Here is a 25,568-nt window from a genome sequence, read left to right on the forward strand (position 1 = left end):
CTCCTGCCTCAGCCTCCCAAGTAGCTGGGACTACAGGTGCATGCCACCACGCCCAGCTAATTTTTTGTATTTTACTGCTCCTCGAAGAGCAGGGCTAACCCATGGACAGCATGTCCACGTAGCCTGGGTGCAGTTATGTACATATATATTGAATATTAATGTCTTTTTTTTTCCTCTTTTTTTGAGATGTAGTTTTGCTCTTGTCACCCAGGCTGGAGTGCAATGGCAGTATCTCAGCTTGCTGCAACCTCCACCTCCTGGGTTCAGGTGACTCTCCTGCCTCAGCCTCCCGAGCACCTGGGATTACAGGCACCTGCTGTCACGCCTGGCTAATTTTTGTATTTTTAGTAGAGACGGGTTTCACCATGTTGGCCAGGCTGGTCTCAAACTCGTGACCTAAGGTGATCCACCCATCTCAGCCTCGCAAAGTGCTGGGATTACAGGTGTGAGCCACCGCACCCAGCCTGTCCATTTTTTAAAAGAAGTAAAAATATAGCCGGGCGAGGTGGTGGGCGCCTGTAGTCCCAGCTACTCGGGAGGCTGAGGCAGGAGAATGGCGTAAACCCGGGAGGCGGAGCTTGCAGTGAGCTGAGATCCGGCCACTGCACTCCAGCCTGGGCGACAGAGCCAGACTCCGTCTCAAAAAAAAAAAAAAAAAAAAAAAAAAAAAAAAAAAAAAAAGAAGTAAAAATAAAACTTATTTTGCAAACTAAAAAACAAGAAAGAAAAAGAAACTTTCATGGCCAGGCGTGGTGGCTCACATCTGTAATCCCAGCATAGGTGTGATTGGGAGGCCGAGGTGGGTGGATCATCTGAGGTCAGGAGTTCGAGACCAGCCTGACCAAAATGGAGAAACCCCATCTCTGCTAAAAGTACAAAACTAGCCAGGCATGGTGGTGGTTCATGCCTATAATCCCAGCTACATGGGAAGCTGAAGCAGAAGAAGTGCTTGAACTCAGGAGGCGGAGGTTGCGGTGAGCCAAGATCACGTCACCGCACTCAAGCCTGGGCAACAAGAGCAAAACTCCATCCCCAAAAAAAAAAAAAAAAGAAAGAAAGAAAAGAAACTCCCAGAAGATTCCAGCCCCAGCCACATGAGTTACCCCTCGCTACTCGAGTCTTCCCAGAAAAGGCACCAGACATCATAGAGCACAGTCAAGCCTCCTTCTACGCTCTGTCTACATTCCTGACCCACAGAATCCCCAAGCATCAGGCAACAGTTGTTTTACGCACCGGAGATAACAAACACCACTCACCCTGGGCCACGCCGCCCTCTGGACTGTCACGTGACAAAGAAACTACTTCATTCCTGGCATTTTACTTTCAGGTCTCTTTGTGACAGCAGCGTAGCTTATACCCTAAACACATTCTTTGGGTTTTTTAAAAATATATTAACAGTATCAGAATATACATTAGATTCCATAACTTGCTTTTCTCACTCAGTAATATGTCTTGGAGATCTACGCACAATATAATGAGGCCAGGTGTGGTGGCTCACACCTGTAATCCTAGCACTTTGGGAGGCCGAGGTGGGCAGATCACTTGAGGTCAGGAGTTGGAGACCATACCGGCCAACATGGCGAAATCTCGTCTCTACTAAAAATACAAAAATTAACCAGGTGTAATCGTGCATACCTGTAATCCCAGTTACTTGGGAGGCTGAGACATGAGAGTTGCTTGAACCCAAGGCAGAGGTTGCAGTGAGCCAAAGTCACACCACTGCACTCCAGCCTGGGCAACAGAGTGAGACTCTGTCTCAAAAAAAAAAAAAAAAAAAAAAAAAAAAACATATGGATGCACTCCACTCTTTAGTGCTGTGCATATTTTGTGCTGCAGATATACTCCAGTTTCTTTTTTTTTTTTTTTTTTGAGACGGAGTCTCGCTCTGTCACCGAGGCTGGAATGCAGTGGCCAGATCTCAGCTCACTGCAAGCTCCGCCTTCCGGGTTCACGCCATTCTCCTGCCTCAGCCTCCCGAGTAGCTGGGACTACAGGCGCCGCCACCTCACCCGGCTAGATTTTTGTATTTTTTAGTAGAGACGGGGTTTCACCGTGTTAGCCAGGATGGTCTCGATCTCCTGACCTCGTGATCCGCCCGCCTCGGCCTCCCAAAGTGCTGGGATTACAGGCTTGAGCCACCGCGCCCGGCCTACTCCAGTTTCTTTAGTCCTTCCCCTAGTGCTGGATATTTATGTTGCTTCCGGTGTCTGACTATAACCAACAATACAATATTGAATAATATCCTTGCATGGCCTCTCTGGGCACACAGGCAGGTGTGTCTCTAGAGTAGATTTCTCTGGGGCAAGAGAGGTAAAATTGTGGGTCAGAGGGTACAGGCTTTTTATTAGATTTTTTTTTTTTTTTCTGAGACGGAGTCTCCCTCTGTTGCCCAGGCTGGGGCACAGTGGCGTGATCTCGGCTCACTGTAACCTCCGCCTCCCAGGTTCAAGTGATTCTCCTGCCTCAGCCTCCCAAGTAGCTGGGACTACAGGCGCCCACCACCATACCCGGCTAATTTTTTTGTATTTTTAATAGAGACGGGGTTTCACTGTATTAACTAGTATGGTCTCGATCTCCTGACTCTGTGACCCACCCGCCTCGGCCTCCCAAAGTGCTGGGATTACAGGTGTGAGCCACCGCATCCAGCCTTGTTATTAGATTTAATGAGTCTTGGCAAACTGCCCTTCAGAGTAGCTATACCAATGTATACTCCCACCCACAGCATAGAACAGCTGTCCACATCTGAGCAACACTCCACGCTACAAACATTTAATTTTTTCCAGGTACTTTTCTAATGTTCCACGGGTGATGGTGACTGGATAAGGATGGTTAATCTGTGGGCGTTCCCACAATACTGTCCCGATATAACGGGTCATTCCTACTCCCCTGCAATTCTCTCGCTCTGTCATTGGCCAGAGTCATTTCGGGGGTGGGGGGTGGTGGGTGGTGGGGAGGGATCCCTCACTGGAGGTCACACACACCTAGTCCACCCCCAGCCTTAGCTCTAGGCTCAGGATTTGCCAGCCACGAGGAGGACAACATGGAGTGAGGGGAGCCACAAACAAGGACCTTAGTGTGACACATTCTCCACCCCCAAGACATTCCACGCCCACACCAAGTCTTCATGGATTCCACCCTTGTGCCAGCCTCACAAGCAGTGGGAAAGGTCATCAATTCATTTCTTGTATCCTTACTGTTTTCCAGACTTTCTTTGTTTTTGAGATGGAGTCTCGCTCTGTTGCCCAGGCTGGAGAGCAGTGGCCCAATCTCAGCTCACTGCAACCTCTGTCTTTTGGGTTCAAGTGATTCTACTGCTTCAGCCTCCCAAGTAGCTGGGACTATAGGCGCCTGCCACCACACCCAGCGAATTTTTGTATTTTTAGTAGAGACAGGGTTTCACCATGTTAGCCAGGCTGGTCTCAAACTCCTGACCTCAGGTGATCCACCCGCCTCGGCCTCCCAAAGTGCTGGGATTATAGGTACGAACCACCATGCCCAGCCTCTCTTTTGTTTTTTAATTGTGGTAAAATATACATAACTCTTAACCATTTGTAAATGTTTTAAATTATGATAAAATGCACAAGAAATTTACCATCTTAATCATTTTAAGTGTACAATGTGATGGCATTACAATCACACTGTGGTACAGTCATGTGTCGCTTAACAAACAGGATCGTTCTAAGAAATGCATCATTAGGCGATGTCATTATGCAGACGTCAGAGCACACCTACAGAAACCTGGATGGTCTAGCCTACAGCTCCCAGGCTACCAACCTACACAGCATGCTACTGTACTCAAAACTGTAGCAGACTGTAACACAGTGGTAAGTATTCATGTATCTAAATGTATCTAAACAGGGCCAAGGGCAGATCACTTGAGGCCAGGAGTTTGAGACCAGCCTGGCCAGTATGGCAAAACCCTTCTCTACTAAAAATACTACAAAAATTAGCCAGGCATGGTGGTACCCACCTGTAATCTCAGCTACTCAGGAGGCTGAGGCTAAAGAATCGCTTGAGCTGGGGAGGCAGAGGTTGCAGTGAGCCTAGACTGCACCACTGCACTCCAGCCTGGGCGACAGAGCAAGACTCCATCTGAAAAAATAAAATAAATGTATTGAAACATAGAAAAAGGTACAGTAAAAACACAGCATTGGCCGGGCGCGGTGGCTCAAGCCTGTAATCCCAGCACTTTGGGAGGCCGAGACGGGTGGATCACGAGGTCAGAAGATCGAGACCATCCTGGCTAACACTGTGAAACCCCGTCTCTACTAAAAATATAAAAACTAGCCGGGCGAGGTGGCGGGCACCTGTAGTCCCAGCTACTTGGGAGGCTGAGGCAGGAGAATGGCGTAAGCCTGGGAGGCGGAGCTTGCAGTGAGCTGAGATCTGGCCACTGCACTCCAGTCCGGGCGACAGAGCGAGACTCCGCCTCAAAAAAAAAAAAAAAAAAAAAAAAAACACACACAGCATCATAATCTTATGGGACCACTGTGTTTGACAGACATGTCAGTATGCAATGTGTGACTATACCACCATCCATTTCCAGAACTTTTTCATCATGCCAAACAGAAACTATGAACCCATCAAATAATTCCCCATTTCACCTTCCCTTCAGCCCCTGGCAGCCACTATTCTGTCTCCCAACTCTATGAATATGACTACTCTAAGTACCACCTATAAGTGGAATCACACAGTATGTCTTTTTTTTTTTTTTTTTTTTTTTTTTTTTTTTTTTTTTTTTTTTTTTGAGACAGTTTCGCTCTTGCTGCCTAGGCTGGAGTGCAATGGTGTGATCCCGGCTCACCGAAACCTCCACCTCCTGGGTTCAAGCAATTCTCCTGCCTCTGCCTCCCAAGTAGCTAGGATTACAGACATGCGCCACCACACCCAGCTAATTTTTGTATTTTTAGTAGAGATGGGGTTTCTCCATGTTAGTCAGACTGGTCTCAAACTCCGACCTCAGGTGATCTGCCCACCTTGGCCTCCCAAAGTGCTGGGATTACAGGCATGAGCCACTGCACCTAGTCTTTTTCTTTTTTTTTGACAGTGTCTCGCTCTGTCACCAGGCTGTAGTGCTGCTATCTCAGCTCACTGAAACCTCTGCCTCCTGGTTTTTAGTGATTCTCCTACCTCAGCCTTCCAAGTAGCTGAGGCTACAAGCATCCAGTACCATGCCCAGCTAATTTTTGTACTTTTTTTAAGTAGAGATGGGGTTTCACCATGTTGGCCAGGATGGTCTTGATCTCCTGACCTCATGATCTGCCCACCTCGGCCTCCCAAAGTGCTGGGATTACAGGTGTGAGCCACTGCGCCCGGCCCAGTATGTGTCCTTTAATGACTGGCTTATTTATCACTTAGCATAATGTGCAGGCTCATCTGTATTGTGGCGTGTATCAGAATTTCCTTTTCTTTTTTTTTTTTTTTTTTTTTGAGATGGAGTCTCACTCTGTTGCCAGGCTGGAGTGCAGTGGCCCAATCTCGGCTCACTGCAACCTCCACTTCCTGGGTTCCAGCAATTCTCCTTCCTTGGCCTCTTGAGTAGCTGGGATTACAAGTGCCTGCTACTATGCCCAGCTAATTTTTGTATTTTTAGTAGAGATGGGGTTTCACCATGTTGGCCAGGATGGTCTCGATCTCTTGACCTCATGATCCGCCCGCCTCGGCCCCCCAAAGTGCTGGGATTACAGGCGTGAGCCACCGTGCCTGGCCAGAATGTCCTTCCTTTTTAAGGCTAGCAGTCCACTGTATGGACGAGCCACATTGTATTTATCCACGCCTCCACCGATGGATGGAAGGTGGGTTGCTTCCATCGTTTGGCTGTTGTGAATAATGCTGCTGTGAGCATGGGTGTACACATATCTTTCTAAGACCCCGCTTTCAATATTTCAAAAGATGGGATCTCTCTCTGTCGCCGAGGCTGCAGTGCAGTGGCACAATCATGGCTCACTGCAGCCTCACACTCAAGTGATCCTCCCACCTCAGCCTCCTGAGTAGCTGGAACTACAGGCATGTGCCACCATGCTAGCTTTTTTTTTTTTTTCTTGTAGAGATGGTCTCACTATGTTGCCCAGGCTGATCTCCAACTCCTGGGCTGACACTATTCTCCCACTTCAGCCTCCCAAAGTGCTGGGATTACAGGTGTGAGCAACCACATCCCACCTGCTTTCAGTTGTTTCAGGTATATACCCCGGAAGTGGAATTGCTGGACCATATGGTAACTCTATGTTTAATTTTTTGAGGAACCGCCATACTGTTTTCTACGTGGCTGTCTTGATGCACCATGCATGGGGCACTTCTGCCAGGCAGAGGAGATACGATCCCAGTCTTCCCTTGGAGTCCCTGGCTACTCTTTGCACATCAGGGTGTCTCCAGCAGGCCCTCAGTTAGACCTGTGCTTTGAGATGCTTTTTCTGGGAGCAGGGTTGTGCTTTAAGATGCTCTTTCTGGGAGCAGGGTGAGCCAACGGAGGCACTGCAAGCCTCCAAGCAACCTTGGCCCTGTGGCCTTGAATGGAACCAGCTGGCCAGATGAAGGCTGTTGTTTTTGCCAATCAGGCAGCCATTCCCCTTCTGGTTAACGTCCCCATAGTGTTTTTAGGGACCCATCCCTCTGCCACACTCAGTCCATGAAATGTGGCTAGAAGTGGGGTTAGGCCTGCCCACAGGCTCCAGGAGAGAGCACATGGCCCAGGCCTGGCCAATCAGAACATCGGCCTCCCGACCCAGCAGGTAATTCAGGGATGGGCATCTGGAATCAGCAACTCAGTGGAAGAGCTTTTGTAAGAACTGCTGAGAAAGAGAAACTCCTCCCCCCAGTTTTGAAGGTAGCAAGATGGGGACCCAGAGCTCATAGGGCTGTCTTGCCAGTCTCTGGAGGACCTAGCCTGAGAATGAACCCAGTTTGGGAAAACAGGGCAGAGAGGTAGATGAAAGCAGAGCCCTAGTGATTGCTTTTGAGCACCTGGAACTGCTCACACCTGAAGGCAGCACGCTTTCGACTTCCTAATTACAAAAGCAAACACATTCTGCGCTGTTTTGTTTTACTTTGCCAGTTGGGGCTGAGCATCCCCATTTCAGAAGTGAGTGTCGGCCGGGCACGGTGGCTCATGCCTGTAATCCCAGCACTTTGGGAGGCTGAGGTGGGTGGATCATCTGAGGTCAGGAGTTCGACACAAGCCTGGCCAACATGGTGAAACCCCGTCTCTACTAAAAATACAAAAATTAGCCAGGCATTGTGGCACTCGCCTGTAATCCCAGCTACTCAGGAGGCTGAGGCAGGAGAATCACTTGAACCCGGAAAGCAGAGGTTGCAGTGAGCTGAGATCGCACCACTGTGCTCCAGCCTGGGTGACAGAGGGAGACTCTGTCTTAGAAAAAAAAAAAAAAAGTGAGTGTCAAAAACCAGATTAACATGGCAAAGAACAGAACTTTCCTTCTGGGCAAAGTTAGCTACACTTAGTTAAGAAAAGAAGCTCTGAACCTTGAACTCATTGTTACCAATGTCTTAACCAGGGCACAGTCTTTTTTTTTGAGACAAGGTCTCTCTCTGTCATGCAGGCTGGAAGGGCAGTGGTGCAATCGCAGCTCACCACAGCCTCAACCTGCCCAACTCAAGTGATCCTCCTGCCTCAGCCTCCCGAGAAGCTGGGACCATGGGCACACACCACCACACCTGGCTCATTTTTTATTTTTTTGCAGGGACAGGGTCTCATTATGCTGTCCAGGCTGGTCTCAAACTCCTGGGTTCAAGCAATCCTTTTGCCTTGGCCTCCCAAAGTACTGAGCCATGGCCCCTGGATGTCATCCTAAAGATGTGAAAAACCAGGGACTTGGAGGCTGCTTGAATGATTCATCAAGCCAGGAACTAAGCAGCACCCCCAAAAATGCATACCTCTGAACACCCACATTGGGTGTTTTTCTACCGAACTGAGAAACTAAAGCATTTTTAAATTATTTTTATCTATTTATTTTGAGACCAGGTTATGAAACTGACTAATTTTTGTATTTGTAGTAGAGATGGGTTTTGCCATGTTGCCCAGGCTTATCTACCTGCCTTGGCCTCCCAAAGTGCTGGGATTACAGGCACAAGTCACTGTGCCCAGCCTGAAGCTTTTTTTTTTTTTTTTGAGACGAAGTCTCAATCTGTTGCCCAGGCTGGAGTGCAATGGCACAACCTCAGTTCACTGCAACCTCCGTCTCCTGGGTTCAAGCAATTCTCCCTGCCTCAGCCTTCCGAGTAGCTGGGATTATAGGCACGTACCACCACGCCCAGCTAATTTTTGTATTTTTTTAGTAGAGATGGAGTTTCACCATATTGGTCGGGTTGGTCTCAAACTCCTGACCTCAGGTGATCCACCTACCTCGGCCTTCCCAAGTGGTGGGATTACAGGCATGAATGAGCCACTGCACCTGGCCTGAAGCATCATTTTTAACAACTTCATTGATATATAATTTACATGCCATACAATTCACCCATTTTAAGAATATAATTCAGTGATTTTTATATGTTTACCAGGTTGTACAACCATCACCACATCTCGTGTCAGAACCTTCTATCACCCAGTAAGATCCCCTGGTGTCTCTTCACAGTCACTCTCCATCTCCCCCTTCTTCCTAACCCACAGCAACCTTTAACCGGCTTTCTGTCTCTAGAGGCTTTTTTGTTGTTTTTTTGGTTTTGTTTTTGAGACAGTCTTGCTGTTGCCCAGGCTGGAGTGCAGTGGCGTGATCTCTGCTCACTGCAACCTCCGCCTCTCAGGTTCAAGCCATTCTCCTGCCTCAGCCTCCCGAGTAGCTGGGACTACAGGTGCTTATCACCACGCCCAGCTAATTCTTGTATTTATAGTAGAGATGCGGTTTCACCATGTTGGCCAGGCTAGTCTCGAACTCCTGACCTCAGGTGATCTGCCCTCCTTGGCCTCCGAGTGTTGGGATTACAGGCGTGAGCCACCATGCCTGGCTATGTCTCTATAGTTCTGTCTTTTCTGCATATTTCATATAAATGGAATCATACAGCATGGGGTTTTTGCATCTGGCCTCACTTAGCATCATGTTTCTGTAGCATGGATCTGTTTTGTTTTGTTTCCTTTTATTGCTAGTCAGCAATAAAAATGTGGCCCAGATAAACCAGTTGTTTGGGTTGTTTTGACTTTTTGGCTACTGCATTGTGAATGCTGCTGCTATGAAGATCCAATGTCATATAAGTCTGTGTGGACCTGTCTTTTCATTTCTCTTGGGTTGATAGCTAGGAATGGAATTGCTGGGTCATACGGTAAATTTCTAACTTTTAAAGAAGATGCCAAACTGCTATTTTTATTTCTAACCTTGGCAGCAGTAGATTCGAACACGGGAGACACTCATGCCAAAATGGGAGGCAGCTCTCTGCAGACAGTGCAGGGACCATCAGCAATTTTTTTTTTTTTTTTGAGACTGAGTCTCGCTCTGTCCCCCAGGCTAAAGTGCAGTGGCGCAATCTCGGCTCACTGCAAGCTCTGCCTCCCGAGTTCACGCCATTCTCCTGCCTCAGCCTCCGGAGTAGCTGGGACTACAGGCACCCACCACGTCGCCCGGCTAGTTTTTTGTATTTTTTTTAGTAGAGATGGGTTTTCACCATGTTAGCCAGGATAGTCTCGATCTCCTGACCTCGTGATTCGTCCGTCTCGGCCTCCCAAAGTGTTGGGATTACAGGCTTGAGTCACCGCACCCGACCTTTTTTTGTATTTTTAGTAGAGATGGGGTTTCGCCGTGTTAGCCAGGATGGTCTCGATCTCCTGACCTCGTGATCCGCCCGTCTCGGCCTCCCAAAGTGCTGGGATTACAGGCGTGAGCCACCGTGCCCGGCCAGGGACCACCAGCACATTAAACATGATTGACTCCCATCATCAAGTCCCTGGCTCTAAAAATTTGACTCAAAAGTGCTGGGGGCACAGACAGGCAGCTGTGGAAGAAGAAAATCCATTCTGCAGCACAAGGCAAACCCCAACTCCTCAGCTGCCTTGTTCAAGGCCAATCCAAACAAATAAAGCACACTTCATGGAATACCCAAATTGGGACAAAGGGGAAAAAGGGTAATTATAAGGAAAACATTGGCAGTAAGGAATCAAATACCAAGACACTTATTTTTCCGAGAGAAAAATACAATCATAGTACACTACTTGATTCTGCTGTAAGTGATATTTGCATAGTCCTAACCACGTAAATAACTGACGTGGAGCCTACAGAGCTGTTTCTCTTTATAAAACTTTTAGTATGTTGGCTGGGTGCGGTGACTCACGCCTGTAATTCCAGCACTTTAGGAGGCCGAGGCGGATGGATCACGAGGTCAGGAGTTCAAGACCAGCCTGGCCAACCTAGTGAAACTCTGTCTCTACTAAAAATATAAAAAATTAGCTGGGCCTGGTGGTGGGTGCCTGTAATCCCTGCTACTCTGGAGGCTGAGGCAGCAAAATCGCTTGAACCTGGGAGGCGGAGGTTGCAGTGAGTGGAGATTGCGCCACTGCACTCCAGCCTGGTGACAGTGCAAGACTCCATCCCAAAAAAAGAAAAAAAGATCACTTGAGGCCAGCCTGGACAACACAGCAAGATCCCGTATCTCAAAAAAAATTTTTTTTTAAATTATAGCTGGCATGGTGGTATGTGCCTATAGTTACAGTTACTTATGAGACTGAGACAGGAGGATCACTTGAGCCAGGAGGTGAAGGCTGCTGTGAGTCATGATCACACCCCTGCACTCTAGTCTGAGTGTCAGAGTGAGACCTTGTCTCAAAAGAAAAAGAAAAAAGAAAAGAAAGAAGGAATAGTGCACACAGAATTGAATGGCCTCATGGATCCCTCCTACATGGTATTCCCATCCTCTGCCCCTGCCAAAGAGGCGGACTGTGGTAATTTCCTCAACCCACTCCCACCCCAGATCAGTCCTGGCTTGCTCTGTGCCCTGGGAGGCTGATCCCTAGGAACTGCCCTCCAGTTGGGTTTGGTCAGTGGCAGTCACCAGAAGACTGGAGGGCGGGAGGAGAGAGAGGCGAGGGTATCTGTTCCTCCTGCCTCCTCCCAGTTCTACCGCCCCCCTTCATCCACTACAGCTCCTGACTGGCAGCTTCTGCCCCCCCAGCACAAGCTTGTGCCAAGCTCTGGTGACTCCTCACCTTTTAGGATCAGGACTAGTAACAGCTCCCTGCTGTGGCCAGCTCCCATCATTAAACTGCCCATACCAGAGCCTGGGCAACACAGCAAGACCCTATCTCCGCAAAAGATTAAAACATTAGCTGAGCACAGTGGCACCTGCCCATAGTCCCAGCTACTCAGGAGGCTGAGGTGGGAAGATAGCTTGAGTCTAGGAGTTCAAGGCTGCAGTGAGCTATGATACTGCCACTGCACTTCAGCCTGAGTGATGGAGTTAGACAACCTCTCTGTCTTAAAAAAAAAAAAAAAAAAAAGTAAATTTAAAAAGCTGCCCGCACCTTTGTAAACAGCCCCTTATTTTCAGCGAGACCTTCTTGAGACAGCCTTGACTTCTTGCTTAGGCCCTGCCTGAATTTCCATGATAGCACCAACTATGGTCTTTATCACTCCTTTGCAAGTCTTTATACTTGGACTACATACAAGGTATCATTAAGCGATATACTGTGTTGTTTTGAAAGTTTTTGCCTTTATTACAAGTGTCACATTGTATATACCCATCTGCAACTTTCAGATGGATGTTAACACAGGTAGCTCAGTTTATTCATTCTCCTGCTTCACCTCTCTCTGGGTGCTCGGTGTAATGATCCATTCCCACGGACATTCAGGTTGCCAGTTTTTAGTTGTGTTACAAAAACTACTGTACATGGCTGCTATGTGAATTTTTAACTGTGTGAATATGTATTACTTATAAAAATGTAGAATGGAGGCTGGGTGCAGTGGCTCACGCCTCTAATCCCAGCACTATGGGAGGTCGACGTGGACAGATCACAAGGTCAGGAGTTGGACACCAGCCTGACCAACATGGTGAAACCCCGTCTCTACTACAAATAAAAAAATTAGCCTAGTGTGGTAGCACACGCCTGTAATCCCAGCTACTCAGGAGGCTGAGGCAGGAGAATTGCTTGAACCCGGGAGGTGGAGGTTGCAGAACCGAGATCGTGCCACTGCACTCCAGCCTGGGCAACAGAGTGAGACGCCCATCTCAAAAAAAAAAAAAAAAAAAAAATTGAAAAAAGAAAATTGAAAAAAAAAAAAGGCCAGGTGTGGTGGCTCACACCTGTAATCCCAGCACTTTGGGAGGCCGAGGCAGGCAGATCACGAGGTAAAGAGATCAAGACCATCCTGGCCAACATGGTGAAACCCCGTCTCTACTAAAAATATAAAAATTAGCTGGGCATGGTGGTGTGCGCCTGTAGTCCCAGCTACTCAGGAGGCTGAGGCAGGAAAATCGCTTGAACCCGGGAGGCAGAGGTTGCAATGAGCCGAGACTGAGCCACTGCACTCCAGCCTGGGCGACAGAGCAAGACTCTGTCTCAAAAAAAAAAAAAAGTAGAATGGATTCCATTCAAAAAAAAAAAAGGAGGGCCAGGGCTGGGCGCAGGGACTCACACCTGTAATCCCAGCACTTTGGGAGGCTGAGGCGGGCAGATCACGAGGTCAGGAGTTCAAGACCAGCCTGGCCAACATGGTGAAACCCCGTGTACTAAAATTACAAAAATTAGCTGGGTGTAGTGGCGCCTGCCTGTAATCCCAGCTACTCAGGAGGCTGGGGCAGAAGAATTGCTTGAAACCGGAAGGCGGAAGTTGCAGTGAGCCAAGATGGCACCACTGCACTCCAGCCTGGGCAATAAGAGTGAAACTCTTGGTTGAAAGAAAAAAAAAAAAAAGGAGGGCTGGGCACTCATACCTATAGTCTCAGCACTTTGGGAGGCTGAGATGGGAGGAATGTTTGAGGCCAGAAGTTCAAGACCAGCCTGGGCAACATGACAAAATCCCACCTCTATAAAAATTACAAAAATTAGACAAGTGTGGCGGTGTGTGCCTGTAGTCCCAGCTACTCAGGAGGCTGAAGAGGGAGAATCGCTTGAACCCAGGAAGTTGAAGCTGTAGTGATCCATGATCGGACCACTGCATTCCAGTCTGGGCAACAAAGTGAGACCCTCTCTTATAAAACAACAAAGGGCCGGGCGCGGTGGCTCACGCCTGTAATCCCAGCACTTTGGGAGGCCGAGGCAGGCGGATCACAAGGTCAGGAGATCGAGACCACGGTGAAACCCCGTCTCTACTAAAAATACAAAAAAAAAAGTTAGCCGGGCGCCTTGGCGGGCGCCTACTGTAGTCCCAGCTACTCGGGAGGCTGAGGCAGGAGAATGGCGGGAACCCGGGAGGCGGAGCTTGCAGTGAGCCGAGATAGCGCCACTGCACTCCAGCCTGGGCGACAGAGCCAGACTCAGTCTCGAAAAAATAAATAAATAAATAAATAAAATAAAACAACAACGAAAGGCCAGGCGCGGTGGCTTAAGCCTGTAATCTCAGCACTTTGGGAGGCCGAGACAGGTGGATCACGAGGTCAGGAGATTGAGACCATCCTGGCTAACCCGGTGAAACCCCGTCTCTACTAAAAAATACAAAAAACTAGCCAGGTGTGGTGGCGGGCACCTGTAGTCCCAGCTACTCGGGAGGCTGAGGCAGGTGAATGGTGTAAACCTGGGAGGCGGAGCTTGCAGTGAGCTGAGATCCGGCCACTGCACTCCAGCCTGGGCGACAGAGCGAGACACCGTCTCAAAAACAACAACAACAACAACAAAAAGAAGTGCTCACACGAGCTCTGTGAGCTGGCATGCCCAGAGTGTCTTCTCTAGTTGTCTAATTACCATCCTCCGCATGTAGAAGACACAAGCAAATTTCCTTTGGAAGATTCAGGATCTCTGCCACCTCTGCTGTCCTCTGAGGCCCAAGCTCTGCCCCAGTGGGAAGATGAGGTTAATGACTCTTGTTCCCAGCACAGATGTGAAACATCTGGAGACACCTCCTTAACACACCTTGGCTGTCAGAAGATCTGGGACTGGGGAGTCAACATTTGTTGCAGTAATTGCCAGAGGAATCTCATGGTATTTACAGACAGGGTTCTGGCCCAGGAGCATCAGAAGTCGCTGGGCAGTCCGGTGGATTGCAACAGGGCCATACCGCCACTTAAGTGCGGTGCCTTAGAGCTGTGCCTCTTGCTGGTGGTAAACTTTCAAGAGATTACTTTTTTTTTTTTTTGAGATGGGGTCTTACTCTGTCGTCCAGTCTGGAGTGCAGTGATGCAATCACGGCTGCTCACCACTGCCTTCACCTCCCTGGGCTCAGGCGATCCTCCTCTCTCAACCTCCCAAGTAGCTGAAACTACAGGCCTGTGCCACCATGCCTGGCTAATTTTTTTGTATTTTTTGTAGAGACAGGGGTTTTGCCATGTTACCTAGGCTGGTCTCAAACTTCTGAGCTCAAATGACCTGCCTATCTTGGCCTCCCAAGGTGCTAGGATTACAGGCAAGAGCCACTGTGCCCAGACAAGAGATTACTTTTATATAGCTCTAAGAAATCAACTTCAAATAGACTTTCAGACACTGCCTATAGTTAACCAGGACTCATCACCATAGAAACACCACCAAGGATGACTTCACCTAACGTGTAAGAGTCCTACGCCGGGACAGATTCTGAGTCATGTGTCAGAATCCATGAACAGTATGTTATGGAAGCGGTAAGTGGGGGTCTATGTGTGGGAGGCAGTGGGGGTCTGTGCGTGGGAGGCAGGCATTTGGGTGGCAAGAAAACACAACGGTTAAGTGATTTGATGCTGCCATCAGGTTGCCTGAGTTCAGATCCAGAGCCTGCCACTTATTAGCTGAGTTATGTAATCCCTCTGAGGCTCGGTTTCGTCAGCTGTGAAAGAGCTGGGAGATGAGGTGCATGCAGCAAGCTAGGCACTGTCACAAAGATATGACATCATCAAGAATGTGGTGTAAGACGGGTGCGGTGGCTCACGCCTGTAATCCCAGCACTTTAGGAGGCCGAGGTGGGCGGATCACCTGTGGTCAGGAGTTTGAGACCAGCTGGCCAACATGGTGAAACCGTCTCTACTAAAAATACAAAAATTAGCCAGGTGTGGTGGCGGGTGCCTATAGTCCCAGCTACAGCTACTCAGGAGGCTGAGACAGGAGAATCACTTGAACCCGGGAGGCAGAGGTTGCAGTGGGCCGAGACGGAGTCATTGCACTCTAGCCTGGGCAACAACAGCAAAACTCCATCTCAAAAAAAAAAGAATGCAGTGTAGCCTAACATGCAACTGGGGACCACCCCCTTAAACTACCCCCATTAGCAGTTTAAGCAGTATCCAACAGATGTCACCGTTCACATTGAAAAAAACATTTTTTTTTGAGACATGGTCTCACTCTGTCACCCAGACTGGAGAGCAGTGGCATGATCTCAGTTCACTGCAACCTCCACTTCCTGAACTTAGGTAATCCTCCTGCTTCAGCCTCCCAAGTAGGTGGGACCATGGGTGCACACCACCATGCCTAGCTAATTTTTGTGTCTTTTTGTAGAGTCAGGGTGTTACCACATTGCCCAGGCTGGTCTCAAACTCCTAGGCTTAAGCGATCTACCTGCCTAAGCCACTACACCCAGCCAACAATTTCTATTACCCCCCAAAAGATGCCTGTCCAGCATCCCTCTTTTTTTTTTTTTTTTTTAACTACCAGCATTTTGATTTTCCTTCATGGGACCATCCCTCCCCAACTCATTTCATGTAGTATAGTGGCACTGATCCCACTTTTAGGCTTCAGGAACAGACATGTGACCGTGACCTGGCCAATCAGTGCCATAGTGACCAGTTAAGTAAGGCACAGTCACATGACCCAAGCTGGGCAAATGGGAGTCAGCCCTGGGGCGCTTGCTGAATCTGAGGGAGAAAGGATGCTCTGTTTCTGCCAGAGCTGCTAAGCTGATAGATGTCAGCTGAGGGCCACCTGGCCATCTTTGCCACAACATGGGAGGGACTGCCTGAGAATAATGCTGACACAGAGGAGACAGAGAGAGACATCCACACACAGACATCACCTGAGCTCCCGGATTCAGCCTTGCCTGATGCCATTTGTCACTAGCTTGACTCAATAAACCCCCTTTTGGCTTAAAACCAGTCAGACTGGGTTTTTTTCATTTGCAACTAAGAGTCCTGATAATGCACTGTGTGAAAGCACTATGTAAATGAGAAGGGACCGAGCGAGTTCAAAACTTTTCTTCTGGAGCTAAGGGTCTCGGGATCCTTTTGGAGCCCACTGTATTAGGAACTCAAAAAGTATCTGAGTTATAGAGCAGGCGTGGGTTCAAATTCTGGCTCCATGACTTTCCAGTTACTTAGTATCTCTTAGCTTCAATCTCCTCATCTAAAGAACAGGTTTGTCATTCATTCATTTACTCATTCATTCATTTATTTTTGAGACAGGATCTCACTCTGTCACCCAGGCTAGAGTGCCCTGGCACGATCTCAGCTCACTACGACCTCTGCCTCCTGGGTTCAAGCGATTCTCCAGCCTCAGCCTCCAGAGTAGCTGGGATTACAGGAGCGAGCCACCAATGTCCAGCTAAGTTTTTTTCTTTTTTTGTAGTGATGGGGTTTCACCATGTTGCCCAGGCTGGTCTTGAACACCTAAGCTCAAAGTGATCTGCCCATCTTAGCCTCCCAAAGTGCTGGGATTACAGGCGTGAGCCACTGCGCCAGGCCGTGGGTTGACATTTAGATTAAATGGGATAATCTATGTTTCACAGTTAGTTATTATTGTTATTGTTGTTGTTATGATTATTATTATTGTCAGCCTTTGTTTTTAGATAAACTCAAGCTGAGAGAGGTGGCTCACCAAATTCAGATACTAGACAATGGCAAAGCTAGGACCTGAACTCAAGAATACTGATTCCCTGTGCAGTGTTTTTTTCCACACAATCTGCTACTAAAGAAAGATGCCCGGCTGGACATGGTGGCTCACGCTTGTAATCCCAGCACTTTGGGAGGCTGAGGCAGGCGGATCACAAGGTCAGGAGTTCGAGACCAGCCTGGCCAACACAGTGAAACCCTGTCTCTACTAAAAATACAAAAATTAGCTGGGCATGGTGGCACGCACCTATAATCCCAGCTACTCAGGAGGCTGAGGCAGGAGAATCGCTTGAACCTGGAATACGGAGGTTGTGGTTGTTGCCACTGCACTCCAGCCTGGGCAACAGAGTGAGACTCCGTAAAAAAAAGAAAAAGACTCCCCACAAGCCAAGCCAAGATAGAAGAGAAACAAAAGCTAACAGGACTACTCAGGGCACAGATCAGCCTTGGGCAGTAGTTAAGAGCACAGACACTGGTGTTCAACAGCCTGGGTTCGAACCCTGGCTCCAGCGCTGACAGGCCATGGGACCTTGGATAAGTGACTTAACCACTGTAAAATGGAGAGTCTAGGATCTATTTCATAGGCTTATTAATGAAATAATGCTGATCTTCTTGCTTCGAGCCTGTCTCCCTGATGTCTGTTCTATACACAGCAGCCAGACGGACATACATGTCATTAGCAGTAAAAGTTAAAATCTTTACAATGGCCTTCAAGGCCCTTGCATCACTGTGAGGTCACACTTAGGGAAAAGCTGCTTTGGGCCCCCTTCTTCCTTGGCTGGGAGGAACAAGATCAGGTTTCCAGTGATGCAAGGCAGGAAATGCTCATTAAATTATTTGCCCTTGTGTCTGTAAGTGACCTTCTGCGGTCACACCACAAGCCAGGAGACCAGGAGCACACTGGTCTCAGACTAGCACTCAACTCACCTGCATGCCTGAAACCCCAACCACCCAAAAACTAAGTCCTCATGGACACTCAACTGTGCCCCAGGGTTCAGGAAGGCCCTGACACGTGCAAATCATCATCCAAAGAAAACTGATCCTTTCCTCTACAGTCCCAGAGATTACGTTGGGTTTTCTTGGGGTGGAGAGGAGGGAAATTCCAAAGACCTTTCAAATCCTCTGGGGTCTGATAATTAGGTTTGCTCTTTTTTTCCTTCATTTAAAAAAGGGAAGCCAGGTGTGGTGGCTCACGCCTGTAATCCCAACACTTTGAGAGGCTAAGGAGGGTGGATCACAAGGTCAGGAGTTCAAGACCAACCTAGCCAAGACGGTGAAACCCCGTCTCTGCTAAAAATATAAAAATTAGCTGGGCATGGTGGTGGGTGCCTGTAATCCCAGCTACTCAGGAGGCTGAGGCAGGAGAATAGCTTGAACCCGGGAGGCAAAGGTTGCAGTGAGCCAAGATCGTGCCACTGCACTCTAGCCTGGACGACAGAGCAACACTCCATCTCAAAAAAAAAAAAAAAGAGAAAAAGAGGTAAGACATAGAGATATTACACATCGTTACACATCACCCCAGAATCAATGAGATACAAACATGAAACCCTCAACCCAGATTCTAAGGAAGACATAGGAAAATTAAAATAGACCAGGATTTTATGGTAGAAAAAAAATCCTTTCTATTGTTAAATGTTCTAGTTCAGTGTGCCCACCTACCTACCTGCTGTTACCTGCTTGTTCCCCAACAAATCTTTCTCTCTCTCTTTTTTGAGAGACGGTCTAACTCTGTCACCCAGGCTACAGTACAGTGGTGCAATCATGGCTCACTGCAGCCTTGACATCTGGGGCTCAAACAGCCCTCCTACTTCAGCCTCCCTAGTAGCTGGGACCACAAGCATGCATGTTTGTAGAGAGAGGGGCTTCCCTATATTTCCCAGGCTGGTCTCAAACTGCTGGGCAATCCTGCTGGGAATGGTCCTCCCAACTTGTCTCCCAAAGTGCTGGGATTACAGGTATGAGCCAATGCACCGAGCTCCCAACAAATATCTCATATCCGAAACTGCCCAGCACATACACAATGGTCATCCTACTTACCATATACAGACTTTCAGAGGCTTGCACCTTGAGAGTTCACAGCTCTCACATTTAACATGAAGGGGAGAGTGAGAAGGCAGAGAGAGGTCTCCCAAAATTCAGAGAACTAAATTCTAGCCCCAACTTTACCACTAACTAGCTGTGTGGCCCCCGTCCAGCCAATCAGCAAGCCCAAGCTTCAGTTTCCTCATCTGTGAATTGAAGACGTAGACGGCAGTTTCTGCTCCAGTCTATGATCTTGACACCAGGAGCCATACCTGACTGATCCCTGACCCAGCCACTGACCACCAAAGCCTGCAGCCAGCAGGGTCGCTCTTCCCCTAAGCAGGATGCAGTCCCTTCCAGTTCCCCCACTATGAACCCAGCAGGAGGCATCAATTTCCACTCACTCAGACCTTCTTCTACAACCCTTGCTGTGCAACAGGGGACAAAATCCAGAACTGATTCTCAATCCCTTTGCCCCTAACACACCTGAGCATCCGAGAACCAAATAAGACAGAGTCAAACAACTCCTTTGCAACCTCTGCCTGCCAAGACTTGCTATATAATTGCTGTTAATTGCATAGCTCTGAAGTGTTGTTGATGTTGTTTTCTGTTTTTTTTTTTTTTTTTTTTTTTTGAGACAGCGTCTTGCTCTGTCGCCCAGGCTGGAGTGTGGAGTGTAGTGGCGCAGTCTTGTCTCACTGCAACCTCACCCTCCCAGGTTCAAGCAATTATCCTGCCTCAGCCACTTGAGTATCTGGGATTATAGGCACATGCCACCACACCCAGCTAATTTTGTATTTTGAGTAGAGACGGGCTCTCACTATATTGGCCAGGCTGGTCTCAAACTCCTAACCTTGTGATCCGCCTGCCTCGGCCTCCCAAAGTGCTGGAATTACAGGAGTGAGCCACTGCGCCGGGCCTCACTCTGAAGTGTTAAGACTCTTCCCCTCTCCTCCTCCTTGTCTAAGGCAAGGCAAGGAACAGGAATTATGAACAACACAAGCGTCACACAGCAAACCTCTTCTCTTCTCCCATGCCCAACCCTAACACCCACTCGGTGGTTCCACAGCCGACCATGACCTCAGAGCCCAGTAGGACAAAGCATTAACAAGCGGATAAGGACCAGGCATGGTGGTTCACAACTGTAATCCCGGCACTTTGGGAGGCCGAGGCGGGCAGATCACAAGGTCAAGAGATCAAGACCATCCTGGCCAACATGGTGAAACCCCCGTCTCTACTAAAAATACAAAAATTAGCTGGGCGTGGTGGCGGGCACTTATAATACCAGCTACTTGGGAGACTGAGACAGGAGAATCGCTTGAACCCGGGAGGCGGAGGTTGCAGTGAGCTGTGATCGTGCCACTGCACTCAAGTCTGGCAACAGAGCAAGACTCTGTCTCAAAAAAAAAAAAAAAGAAGTGGCTGAGGGCCAGGCACGGTGGCTTATGCCTGTAATCCCAGCACTCTGGGAGGCTGAGGTAGGTGAATCACCTGAGGTCAGGAGCCTGGCCAACATGGTGAAACCCCATCTGTACTAAAATACAAAAAAATTAGCCAGGCATGGTGGTGCGTGCCTGTAATCCCAGCTACTCAGGAGGCTGAGGCGGAGAATGGCTGGAACCTGGGAGGCGGAGGCTGCAATGAGCCCAGATCACACCACTGCACTCCAGTCTGGGCGACAGTGAGACTCCGTCTCAAAAACAAAACAAAACAAGAAGTGGCTGAGTCTTCTCCATGGAAGTGGAGCCAAAACGGTCCCCTGAGAACTGGATGGGACCCAGGCCCTAGAGAAGGCATCAACTTACACATGCTGGACAGGCCGAGATGAGTCTAGGTCCCTTCCCCTCTGTTCATGCCTGAAACGGCACCCCCGTTCCTGCCCCAGCTCTCCAGCAACCCTCGGTCTATTGATCAGAATCTACAGCCACGTGTCTAGAAAGACCCATCAGAAACACCCTTGGCAACCTCCTCTCCTCTCTGCACACTGTAGGAGGCCAGCTGAACCGCAGACAAGAGCTACATGGACAGGGACAATGTCACTGCTCCAAATGAGAGGACTGGGGTGAAGGTGTGTAATGTAATTTCAGGCAAAGCCAACCCCCAAAAAAACAATCCCATGACTGGAGAAGAAACAGCCCTGTCTTCAAAAATAGTCACCGAGTCCCTCTTGGTCAACCCCAAGGTTTCCTGAGGTGTCTCTAGTCAACACGGTAGGTAGCTGGGGCCTCTCTGAACCTCTTGGCAGGAACGACTGCTGCCAGGACCGCTCCCCACCCCCAGCAGCAATGCCATTCTCTCAGGGGACCCCTCCTTACACTCGCCTTCACTCCACCCCATGTAAGGCTCCGCGCCAGAAGGACAGGGCTGGGAGCTTCCCCTATCACTGGGTGAGGCGACCCAGCTGTCCAAACTGACAGATGCTCTCCACGCCAAACTCAGCCTGCAGCAGCGTCAGAGCCCCCAGAGACAGGAAATATGGGTCCCTAATCCCCAATCACAGCCTAGAGGTTCAAGGTGAACAGTTCGTAAGTACCCCTCCCAGAACACAGCGGCAGGATAATGCTGCCCCGCCAGAGTACGGGGTGGGAGCTGAGCTACCAAAAGCAGATGGGAGGGGGCGGGGTGAGATTTGGGGAGACACTAAGGAGGTGGGGGCTGGGCTGTTCTCTTTGAACCACCCCCACAGATAAACACGCCTGGAACTTGCCTCAGAGGCCACAGACCAACTTTCTGCAGCGGAGTGGGTGCGTGGAGCACAGAGGCAGTGGGAGGGCGGCGGAAGGGGGGCTGCGACCCGGCGCCCCACGTGGACGAAGAGCTGAAGCGCCGGGTGATGGGAAGGGGCTGGTCCACGCCGCCCATCTGCCCCCAGGGCCTCGCCGGGGCACTCCCTAGGCCCTGACTGTCCCCACCGCCCGGGCCGGGGGCTCAGGAAGGGGAAGGCGCTGCACCGCGGGCAGCAGAGTTGCGGGACCAGGTGGCCTGGCCCTACCTGCAGTTCTTGAAATTCTCCCTCCAGCTCGTGCCATTCGCGCTCGCAACGCTCGAGCTGCCCGGACATGATGGTGCAAGGCGGCGGCGGCTGCTCCCGCAGCGCTGCCCGGCCGGCCCCCTAGCGCCCCACGCCCGCGCGCTCGCCGGCCGCCCTCGGAGGCACCAGCTGTTCCTGCGCAGCCGGAGCCACGCGCGCAACAAACGTCATGGCCCGCCCCGGCGCCCGCGCCCCACGCCCCGCCCCGGGAGGCGGGGCGGCGCATGCGCATCCCCCGCCCCACCCCGCCCCGCGTGCTGTGTTCCGGACCCCAACTGTGCAGGCTTGTTGCGGGGTCTGTTGTGACCCCCGTGGCAGTGCCTCTGCGCCTCCAGAATTTCTCTCTTCCAGGAAGAGTTGGGGGACTTGTCTGCAGGTTGCATTTGCCGAGCTTATTTGAGTTAGATGGTGTGTTTTGGGGGTGTCTAGAGTTTGGGGAAAGAAAGGAGATTTGGGGGAGGTGAAATGAAAGCTGACCCGCCCCTGGTCATTGCCTGACCTGAGCCCAGGCCAGCGCCCCAGAATGCTGGAGCTGACGTCGACCATCCAGCAAGGTCTGGGGCCAGGCGGCGCAGCGCAGAGAGGGCGCGGTCATCTCTCGTTGTCATTATTATGTGCTGCAGCTAATACATCCTGGATTCCTGCCCTCTAACGCTCTAGGTGACATTCTTAACAGCTGTTTCTGTCGCTCGAGAGACACAACCGCCTCCAAGCTGATTAAATCCAGTTCTGTCCCCTCCTCTGCCAAGTCCTGCAAGAACTGCCCCTGCCTCACTTTCCAGTCCCTTCTATCTCACCGCCCTGGACCCATACCCTCCAGTCATTGCTTTTTCTCTTCCTGACCTTGCATAGAACTTTCTTCCCTCTAAATCTTCATACGATGTGCCTTTTTTCATCATTCAGGCCTCAGTTTCAAACGACACCTGTGTTACTTTTATTTTATCTTTCTTTATTCTTCTATTTTTATGGGTTGTGTGTGTGTGTGTCGCCTAGGCTGGATTGGAGTGCAGTGCTGTGATCTCAGCTCACTGCAACCTCCACTTCCCAGATTCAAGTGAGTCTCATGCCTCAGCCTCTGGAGTACCCAGATTACACCACACCTAGCTAATTTTTGTATTTTTAGTAGAGGCGGGGTTTTCCAGTGTTGGCCAGGCTACCCTCGAACTCATGACCTTAAGTAATCTGCCCGACTTGTGCTAGGATTACAGGCACCGAGCCACTGCGCCCAGCCACCTGTGTTTGTTGCTAGGGCTGCCATAACCACAACCTGGGTAGTTTAAACAATAGAAATGTATTCTCACCACCTGGGGCAACATAAGGTGACCCTGTTTCTACAAAAAATTTACAGATTAGCTGGGTGGGGTGGCATGTACCTGTGGTCCCAGCTACTCCGGAGGCTGAGGTCTGAGAATTCCTTGGGCCTGGGAGGTCAAGGCTGCACTGACCTATGATTGCACCGCTGCACCCCAGCCTGGGTAACAGAGCGAGACCCAGTCTCAAAAAGAAAGAGGCCGGGCATGGTGGCTCACACTTATAATCCCAGCACTGGGAGGCTGAAGCAGGCGGATCACCTGAGGTCAGGAGTTCGAGACCAGCCTGACCAATGTGGAGAAACCCTGTCTCTACCAAAAAGACAAAATTAGCCGGGTGTGGTGGTGCATGCCTGTAATCCCAGCTACTCCAAAAGCTGATGCAGGAGAATCGCTTGAACCAGGGAGGCGGAGGTTGCAGTGAGCCGAGATCGTGCCATTGCACTCCAGCCTGGGCAACAAGAGTGAAACTCCGTCTCAAAAAAAGAGAGAGGAGAGAGAGAGAGAGAGAAAAGGAAGAAAGAAAGAAGAAGGAAGGAAGGAAAGAGGAAAGAAGGAAGGAAAAGAGAGAGAGAGAGAGGAGGAAATAAAAAAAGGAAAGAAAGAAATGTATTGTCTCACAGTTCTGGCATCTAGAAATCTGAGAGGAAGGCGTCAGCAAAGCAGTACTCCCTCTGAGGCTCTGGGCAGAATCCTTCCCTCCTCATAGCTTGTGGGTGTGTGTAGGGGGAGTCCTTTACTCTCTGGCGTTCCTTAGCTCGCAGCTGCATCACCCCAATCTCTACCCTGTTGCACTGTCTTCTTCCCTGTGTGTCCTCTCTTAAAAAGACACCCTTTCTGGTCAGGCATGGTGGCTCACGCCTGTAATCCCAGCACTTTGGGAGGCTGAGTTGGGCAGATCACTAGAGGCCAGGAGTTGGAGACCAGCCTGACCAACATAGTGAGACCCACTTCTACTAAAAATACAAAAATTAGCCGGGCATTGTGGTGCAAGCCTATATTCCCTGCTGCTTGGGAGGCTGAGATGGGAGGATCACTTGAGCTTCAGAGGTCGAGGCTGTAATGTGTTGGGAGAAGCTGAGGCAGGGCTTGCATGTCTGACACAATGTAAAAGAGTCTTGGAACATGTCCAGGATCCAGGGTCTAATACCCCTTCTGGCCTTTGGAACACCAAGCTCTGTGCGAAGGTGGAATGCTACCCTGATGCACCATAGTCTAGGCCCAGGGCATAAAATCCCTCCTGGCTTGAATAGAATCCAGGGCTCTTGGCTGTGGAATGTGTCTAGACTTGATGGCTCCTTGCTCCTTGCTCATCCAGGATCAATTGTTATCTTGAGTGACAAGAACTTGCTATCCTTTAGGGCAAGTAGCAGAGCAAATACTAAATCATCACAGTTGTAAATCATATGCTTAATGCAACGTGCCTTTTTGACCTCCACATTCTCACCACCTGTTTCTCTGTTGGATTACCAATAAATAGCATGGGCTCCCAGAGCTCGGGGCCTTCACAGCCTCCAGTAGTGAGTGAGCTGTCATCACACCACTGCAAACCAGCCTGCCTGACAGGGCAAGAGCCTCTGTCAAAAAAATAAATAAAAGTAACAAAAAAAGGCCGGGCGCGGTGGCTCAAGCCTGTAATCCCAGCACTTTGGGAGGCCAAGGCGGGCAGATCACAAGGTCAGGAGGTCGAGACCATCCTGGCTAACACAGTGAAACCCCGTCTCCACTTAAAAAATACAAAAAATTAGCCGGGCGAGATGGCGGGCGCCTGTAGTCCCAGCTACTCGGGAGGCTGAGGCAGGAGAATGGCGTGGACCCGGGAGGCGGAGCTTGCAGTGAGCTGAGATCCGGCCACTGCACTCCAGCCCGGGCGACAGAGCGAGACTCCGTCTCAAAAAAAAAAAAAAAAAAAAAAAAGTAACAAAAAAACACACTTTCCTAGTATGAGCGCATCTCAACTACATCTGGAAAGACCCTATTTCCAAATAGGGTCACATTAAGTGTTAGAAAGTGATACTAAGTGTTAAGTGATACTAAGTGTTTTTTTTTGTTTTTTTTGTTTTTTTTGTTTTTTTTTGAGACAGAGTCTCACTCTGTCGCCCAGGCTGGAATGCAGTGGCTGGATCTCAGCTCACTGCAAGCTCTGCCTCCCAGGTTCACACCATTCTCCTGCCTCAACCTCCGGAGTAGCTGGGACTACAGGCACCTGCCACCTCACCCGGCTAGTTTTTTGTGTTTTTTAGTAGAGACGGGGTTTCACCGTGTTAGCCAGGATGGTCTCGATCTCCTGACCTCGAGATCCGCCCATCTCGGCCTCCCAAAGTGCTGGGATT

At 49.7% G+C, this 25,568-nt stretch overlaps 1 protein-coding gene across 2 annotated transcripts in view; it reads right to left on the reverse strand.

Moving 5' to 3' along the window:
• TMEM120B (transmembrane protein 120B) overlaps positions 1–22,087 on the reverse strand; it is a 64,690-nt gene extending 42,603 nt beyond the window's left edge. For both annotated transcript variants that reach the window (XM_010368334.2, XM_010368333.2), the window contains exon 1: positions 21,887–22,087. In XM_010368334.2, coding sequence (XP_010366636.2) covers positions 21,887–21,955 — 69 coding nt within the window. In that variant the 5' untranslated portion in view covers positions 21,956–22,087. The remainder of the gene's footprint in view (positions 1–21,886) is intronic.
• Between the last annotated feature and the right edge of the window lie 3,481 nt (positions 22,088–25,568).

This window comes from Rhinopithecus roxellana, chromosome 10 (genome assembly GCF_007565055.1).
Source record: "Rhinopithecus roxellana isolate Shanxi Qingling chromosome 10, ASM756505v1, whole genome shotgun sequence".
Lineage (NCBI taxonomy): Eukaryota > Metazoa > Chordata > Mammalia > Primates > Cercopithecidae > Rhinopithecus > Rhinopithecus roxellana.